Consider the following 8414-nt stretch of genomic DNA (forward strand, 5'->3'; position numbering starts at 1 on the left):
AGAGTAAAGGAGGGGAGAAGGAAGTAGGAAGGTTGGAGGAGAGAGTGGTGAAAGAGAAGAGGAGAGGAGAGGAAGAAGAGGGAAGTAGGGAAGAAAGAGAAGGAAGGGAGAAAGAAGGTAGAGAAGAAGGAGTGGGGATGCAGTGAAAGGGGAAATGGGCGAGCAACACCAAAAGTCATGTGTATGTATTTATTTCATTCAAAGTATCTTATATATAAGAATGTAAAAAGAATGTATGTTAATATCTGATAAATATCACGGTATATGTATGGGGGAGAGTTTGGAAAAATAAAAAATAAATTAATAAATTAAAAAAAAATGTTAATAAATAAATAAATAAATCTGCCTTTGAGCCCTTTTGCAATCGGCCGACGGGATCCTTCCACGAGGTCTCACGTCCAGCCGTGGAGAAAAACTGACCCCTGTCGGTAACTTTCAGATTATCCCAAACGGGTTCCTGGTTTTTCCTCTCTCTCCCCCCCCCCTTTGAAAGACAGCTGCTTCCAGTTTTACAGCAGCGCACGGGAAATGTTGCAACCCAGAGACGAAGTCAAATTCAAGGCATGTCTTCTCGCGCTTCCCCCCCCCCCCGCCGCCCCACCTTCCACCCCACCACATTAAATTCTGAGCATACTTAGCTGCAGCTTTCCTTTTAAGGTCAAAACCTTCCCGCAGGAGCTTCGGATCCCAGCATCTTTTAGCAGTGGGAGCGTCTCGGTAAACAAACATACATCAAGGCCAGCCAAGCGGGTCCTTTTTCAAGAAGGTTAAGAGGAGTGACGGCCGAACATCTGGGGCAAAAGGCAGATTTACCCCCCCCACACACACACACACACTGCTTCTTTGAAGGAAGTTGGCATTTGGGGCCTGGGCAACAGTGGGGATTGTGGGCCACTGAACGGGGCAACTTGACTTTCTTCCTGCAGAAGTCGAAAGGAGCGTGTGAAAAATCCGAGGGCCCTGTTTCTTGTTTATAAACGGATAGCCTACTTTCCCACTCGGCCTGCCTGCGAGCCTCTCCTAGCAGAAATAAAAGAGTAATTTCGGACAGATTTTTGAGACCCGTGGTGTAGCTGTGATTGGTCTTCTAGAGCAGGGCTATTATCTCAAGTCTTGGCGAGTTGAAGGTGAGTGGACTTCAACTCCCAGAATTCTCAGCAATGTGGGCGAGAAACAACGGTTGGAAACTGATCAAGGAGAGAAGCAACCTGGAATTAAGGAGAAACTTCCTGACAGTGAGGACAATTAACCAGTGGAACAGCTTGCCACCAGAAATCGTGGGTGCTCCATCACTGGGGGTTTTTAAGAAGAGACTGGACAGTCATTTATCTGAAATGGTATAGGTCCTCCTGCTTGAGCAGGGGGCTGGACTAGAAGACCTCCAAAGTCCCTTCCACTTCTATTCTACTCTACTCTACTCTACTCTACTCTACTCTACTCTACTCTACTCTACTCTACTCTACTCTACTCTACTCTACTCTACTCTACACTACACTCTACTCTACTCTACTCTACTCTATTCTGTTGACCAAGACTGGGAAACACTGTTCTAGGGTAAAACTTGGAGGCACACTTTATGTTAGTTTATACCAGTGATGGCGAACCTTTTAGAGACTGAGTGCCCAAACTGCAACCCAAAACCCACTTATGCATCGTCCAGTGCCAGGTGGGCATGGCCCATTGGCTGGGTGTGACCCATTGGCTGGGCGTGGCTGCAGTGGTAACAGCAGACTGGGTGGGACTAAAAAGTTCAATCAATTCCAACTTTGCAAGATCTTTTTTTTTCCTGCGAGAAGTTGAAATTGACTGAATCTTTTTTTTTTTTTGCACATGGCGGAGGCCTAAAGCAAAAAAGTTTTATAAAACCCAGCTGAAGGCCTAGGACTGGGGCGACGGCGCATGTGCCCACAGAGAGGGCTCCGAGTGCCGCCTCTGGCACCCGTGCCATAGGTTCGCCACCACTGGTTTATACCTTCCATAGGCAACAATTCCAAAAGAGTGATGACTGAGTAGGTGGAAGAAGGACAGATCATCCGAAGTGTCTTCAAAGCACTTATTTTGCTTCCATGTCTAGAAAATAACTTCAGTGAATATTTTTCTTGGGGAAAAAAATAAAACTGGGAAATTGGTGCAGACACCGAGCACCAATTTCTGAGAAATACGCTCAAAGAATATTTCATCCTTTTGATATTTAGTTCCTTAGAACCACCATTTTGGATACAGCAGACCTCAACGTTCTCATAAAAAATAAAGACCAAATTCCGTCTTAGAAAACTGTGAGATCACACCGTTTAGAAATGTGATGTCCATTTATTTCAGAAATAAATAGTAATAATAAAAAAGAAACATCAACACACGCAGTCCTCCTGTTTTCTGGGATAACGCTGTACAGGTAATCCTCAACTTACGACTGTAATTGAACCCTAACGTTCCATAGCTAAGCAAGGCAGTTCTTAAGTGAGTCACACCCCATTTTATGACTTTTTTTGGCATCGTTGTGAAGTGAATCGCTCATTTGTTAAGTAAATCTGGCTTCCCTTATTGACTTTGTTTGCCGGAAGCTCCCTAGAAAGGATGCAAATGACAGTTCCCCAGGACCTCAAGACACTGCGTCCATCGTAAACACAGGTCGGTTGCCAAACGCCCAAATTTTGATCACATCACCGTGATTATTTGAGGGGCTGCCACAAGGCAGAGGGGGCCAGGTTGTTCACCAGAGCACCAGAGGGAAAGACAAGAAACAGTGGTTGGAAACTGATCAAAGAGAGAAGCAACCTGGAATTAAGGAGAAACTTCCTGACAGTGAGGACAATTAACCAGTGGAACTGCTTGCCTCCAGAAATCGTGGGCGCTCCATCACTGGAGATTTTTAAGGAGAGACTGGACAGTCACTTGTCTGAGATGGTATAGGTTCTCCTGCTTGAGCAGAGGGCTGGACTAGAAGACCTCCAAGGTCCCTTCCAGCTCTGCTCTATTCTATTCTATTCTATTCTATTCCATTCCATTCCATTCCATTCCATTCCATTCCATTCCATATTTTCTATTCTATTCTATTCCATATTTTCTATTCTATTCTATTCTATTTTCTATCCTGTAATTCAATTCAATTCAATTCAATTCAATTCAATTCTATTCTATTCTATTCTATTCTATTCTATTCCATTCCATTCCATTCCATTCTATTCTTATCCTGTAATTCTATTCTATTCTATTCTATTCTATTTTCTATCCTGTAATTCAATTCAATTCAATTCAATTCTATTCTATTCTATTCTATTCTTATCCTGTAATTCTATTCTATTCTATTCTATTCTATTTTCTATCCTGTAATTCTATTCTTTTCTATTCTATTCCATTCCATATTTTCTATTCTATTCCATTCCATATTTTCTACTCTATTCTATTTTCTATCCTGTAATTCAATTCAATTCAATTCAATTCAATTCAATTCAATTCAATTCAATTCAATTCAATTCAATTCAATTCAATTCTACTCTACTCTACTCTACTCTACTCTACTCTACTCTACTCTACTCTACTCTACTCTACTCTATTCTCCCAAGGTCACCCATCTGGCTTTCATAGCTAAGGTGGGACTAGAACTCACCATCTCCTGGCTTCCAGCCTGGTGCCTTAACAGACCAAACTGACTCTCTAATATGGCTGATCCCCATCCTAAACCAATGCTTGAACTGATCCATTCTGGAGGCAGAGCAAATATTATTAATGTGGAAGTCGGTGAGAAATTGTTTCGAACACTTACTTGTGACAAAGAATTTTTTAGTGAAAGTGCAGCTGTCAAAGGCAGCAATCTTCTCTTGCAAAACGACGACAAGAATCCTGAAAAGACACACAAACCGTACATATGTACAAAATAAAGAATACCTGAAATGCAAAATGCTTTTTTAAAAAAAAGTGCTTCCCCTTTCTCCCCTCTTTTTGTAATGGTTTCGCCCAAGAGATCCATGCAGGTCAATCATTTATATATAAATAAATAAATAAATAAATAAAAGATGTTTAGATGCCCAGGAGAATGAGGAGAGAAAGATGCCTTAAGAAAAACTGTCAACTTCACACAAAGTATTTCAATGGGATATTTCAGTGTATTGGCTGTTCATTGCATTTTTTGTAAGCTGCCTCGAAAAAAGCAAGGTTAAACTTGACAGTAGTTGTTTTATTGCTTTTTTTTTTTAAGAGGAAGGGGGTGACTGCGGTCATTAAGCAGAATTTCAGTTTGCACGAAGAAAAAGAAACTAGTATTTTTACCAAGGAGCTGATAATTTGCTTTAACTTAATTCTGTGGAACTTTTACTGTATTTATATGGAACGTGTAGCTTTATACAAAAATATAAAAAAGGGCAGTTGACCTGTGTTGTAACTTTAAATGAGTATTTATAAGGCACAGAAATTAAAGGATGAGACAGAAATGTTTGTCATATTAAATTAAAAAAATAAGAAAACCAACCAAAATATCTCTCTAGCTTTCTGTTTCTCTTCTTTCTTTCCTTTCTTTCTCCTTTCCTTCTATCTCCCTTTTTTTCTTCTCTCTATTCTCTCTTCTTCCTTCCTTCCTTTCTTTCTTCCCTTTCTCTCTCTCTCTCTCTCTCTCTCTTTCTCTCTCTCTCTCTCTCTTTCCTTCCTTCCTTCCTCTTTTCCTACTCAAGTGGTCTTGAACAACAAGGGTCAGCAAAGTTGCATTTTGTAGCTAACAGCAGATTCGACAGAGTGAAACTTTTAGATGTATAACATGACAAGGTTTGTGATGTTCAAGGGAAACAATTAGGGCACCCATGATCCTATTGCCAACAATAAATTGCTGGAGAGAATGAAGGGGAGGGGGGGAAACCGAGACCGTACCTTGTTAACAAAACGGGCATTATACCTCATGTAATTTTTTTAAAACACTCATTTGCCCTGGCAGTTCAGATTGAAAATCCATCAAAAGCACCCTGTATATTAATCTGAAAAGTGTTTCATCCTCAAAAAATAATCATATTGCTGGGGGTTTTTTTTATTGCAAATCTGCTGGGCCTAATAGCCAGGCCTTATTTGCTAAAAGTGTTTTTCCTTGCTTTGACCTCCGCTGCCTTCCGTACAATGGAATTAAGAGGAGGAGAGGAGGGGAAAAAAAATCACTTTATGTAATTACCAGGACACGAAATACAAAGACAAAATGTACCAAACAAAATCTCAAGAAGGGGGGGAACGATGGGGAGCTGGGTTTGAGGGGTTCTCTGAACAAGAGACCCTCCTTTTCACCCCTCAGAATACACATCTCATTTATGTCCACAAACTTTCTATCCATCTCCCTTTTGCTCTGCAGAGAATTTCCCCAGGGGGGAAAATATATATATATATTTCTCTTTGTCTGTCCCAGGAACAGAGGAAACGTCTTTATAACAGGCTATTCACTCTTTAACTCCATAATATCTGCCCTCAAGCTATCTTTCTTAACTCTCATGCAAAAGGGAACTCTTCCCATCGTTTCCAGAAGGGCAAGGAGATATTTTGCAAAGAAGAGAAGTGTGTAAAAATGCACCTGGGAGCTGTAGCATGTTGGGCCTCTCCTCAAATGTGCCCCTCATTACAAACTTAGCTGTCACTTTACGCCAGGGGTCTCCAAACTTGGCAACTTTGGTTACTGGCATCAAATTCCTGGATGTGCAGCTAATGAGCAAGCTGGCTTGGTCGCTCAATAGCGAGACACTGGTGAAGTGGGCACAGCAGCGCCTGCATTTTCTGCGCCGCATGAGAAAAGCACATCTTCCTTCCCCTGTCCTGACCACTTTCTACAGGGGGACGATTGAGAGCATCCTGTCATGCAGCATCACAGTCTGCTTTGGAAGCATCCCTGCTTCAGACAGGAAGGCAGTGCAGAGAGTGGTGAGGACGGCAGAAAAGATCATTGGCAGTTCCCTCCCTTCCATCCAGGACATAGCACAGAAGCGTTGCTTGAGCAGGGTCCGTAAGATCATCTGGGACACTACACATCCTCTTCACAACCTGCTTTCCTTGTTCCCTTCGGGGGGGGGGCTCCGTGGTATCCGAAGCAGAACATCCAGATTCAACCATAGTTTCATTCCATACAGCATTAACCTCGTGAACTCTCAAGCTTCCTCCTTCCGTTATGTATTCAAGATGGACACCATTTAATATTTATTTTTTATGTATATGTAGGGGTGGGGGTCTATACATATGTTGTATATAGTATGTTTTAGGTGTGTGTGTCATGTATGTGTTTCACTTTGAGAGCGGGCAACTCAATTTCATTTTTGATGTGTGCCGTTGTGCCCACAGTAAAAAAATGACAATAAAGGTTACCTTATCTTATCTTATCTTATCTTTAACATTTGTGGACTTCAACTCCCAGAATTCCCCAGCCAGCATACCGAGATGAGAGGGGTATTTTTTTTTCTACCTTTCTATTTAAATACATTTATGCATAAAAGAAGCCAATCTGGGGCCTTTTCTTTCATCAGTACCAAATCTTCCAGCCCCATTCTTTTGAACAGGAAGTTGAAATAACATGAAGTGACTGCAATCAAAGGAGAGAGCTTTAAAAATACTGGATGGGAAAGGTATTTGGAGATCAAAAGAAATTACCTTCTGTTGCAGTGGAGATCATAAATCGGTGTTTTGAACTGCACGGATTTGACCACTTCCCCTGTTCTCAAAGAATGGAGATCTACGCAGCAGTAAGGAGGGCTGGTCCTGAAAGAGAAATTAAGAAAATATAAAAACCAAAAGCCCACATTTTGGGTAGTAGAGAGGATCTCTGGTTTGAAAGAGTGGTACAAGAATATCATCTCTGCTTGAATCGAACATCAAAAACAGCCACTGTGAGAGGGACCTTGGAGTCCTAGTGGACGATCACTTGACCATGAGCCAGCAGTGTGCAGCAGCAGCCAAAAAAGCTAATACAATCCATAAAGAGAGACATAAAATCAAGATCACGTGAAGTATTAGTACTGCTTTATAAAACCCTAGTGAGACCGTACCTGGACTACTGCAACCAATTTTGGTCACCACGCTACAAAAAAGATGTTGAGACCTTGGAAAAAGTTCAGAGAAGAGCAACTAAGATGATCCAAGGCCTGGAGACTAAAACATACAAAAAACGGCTGCGGGACTTGGGTTTGGCTAGTCTAAAGAAAAGAAGAAATAGGGGAGACATGATAGCAGTGTTCCAGTATCTGAGGGGCTGCTACAAAGAACAGGGGGTCAAACTATTCTCCAAAGCACCAGAGGGCAGGACAAGAAACCATGGTTGGAAACTGATCGAAGAGAGAAGCAACCTGGAATTAAGGAGAAGCTTCCTGACAGTGAGGACAATCAACTAGTGGAACTGCTTGCCTCCAGAAATCGTGGGCGCTCCATCACTGGAGGTCTTTAAGAAGAGACTACTACACAGTCACCTGTATGAGATGGTATAGGTTCTCCTGCTTGAGCAGGAGGCTGGACTAGAAGACCTTCAAGGTCCCTTCTATTCTATTCTATTCTATTCTATTCTATTCTATTCTATTCTATTCTTCCTGTTTCTATTCTATTCTATTCCTATTCCTATTCCTATTCCTATTCCTATTCTATTCTATTCTATTCTCAATAAAGATTCTATTCTATTCTATTCTAGTCTAGTCTAATATTATTCTATTCTATTCTATTCTCAATAAAGATTCTATTCTATTCTGTTCTGTTCTGTTCTTTCAATAGAGATGGGAGGAAAAAGACACCACCTATCTCCAGTTTGCAACGTAGTTCAAAGAAGATCCCACCACCAATTGCACCCTGATTCAGGGGACCCTGAGAGCACAGATAAACCCCCAAGTAGCCTCAACGATCCTCAGGGAGAGTGCTAACGAGCAGATGACTGTAAAGAAATACAGGCAGTCCTCAACGTACGACCAAAATTGAGCCCAACATTTCTGTTGTTAAGTGAGACATTTGTTAAGTGAGTTTTGCCCACAGATCTCATGGCTCAAGAGACGGATAACACAGCTGCTGGTGTGTCACCCCCCCCAAGTGCAAAGAACCCAGGTTCACTTTAACAGACTCTTGACTGATTTTAACATCAAGGCACAGCACGCGCTACTTTTATCACTTTAATACAAATAAGGTGGCCCGGCGATTCCTTTGTAAAAAGCCAGATTTCTTTCAACGGGAAGAGTGCCGAAGGGGGCAAAAAAAAGATTGCGATGAGTGCAGTTTGGCAAGCCAGAAAAAAAAAAAAAGCTTTGATCTGGCAGTTCGCAGGGCACCTATTCCCTCCTCCCCTCCCGTCGGAAAGGTGGGCCGTTTCTAGGCTCTGCACGCCCAACAGTTGCAGAGAATGACCAGCTGTGTAAATACCTCCCAAGAAATATCAAAAAGAAGAGATTCACTAGAGCCAGCTGTACACAAATAGGAGATTATGGCAT

General features: G+C 41.8%; 1 protein-coding gene across 1 annotated transcript in view; it reads right to left on the reverse strand.

Moving 5' to 3' along the window:
- The window catches only part of LOC107298914 (breast carcinoma-amplified sequence 3-like), a gene marked incomplete at both ends in the record, with an annotated part of 54405 nt that overhangs the window by 21579 nt on the left and 24412 nt on the right, over positions 1-8414 (reverse strand). The window contains 2 exons of the mRNA XM_015828272.1: positions 3764-3840; positions 6604-6711. Of these exons, the coding sequence (XP_015683758.1) occupies positions 3764-3840; positions 6604-6711 (185 nt within the window). The remainder of the gene's footprint in view (positions 1-3763; positions 3841-6603; positions 6712-8414) is intronic.

The sequence above is a fragment of the Protobothrops mucrosquamatus genome, unplaced genomic scaffold (assembly GCF_001527695.2).
Source record: "Protobothrops mucrosquamatus isolate PMUCROS unplaced genomic scaffold, P.Mucros_1.0 scaffold4363, whole genome shotgun sequence".
NCBI classification, from domain to species: domain Eukaryota; kingdom Metazoa; phylum Chordata; class Lepidosauria; order Squamata; family Viperidae; genus Protobothrops; species Protobothrops mucrosquamatus.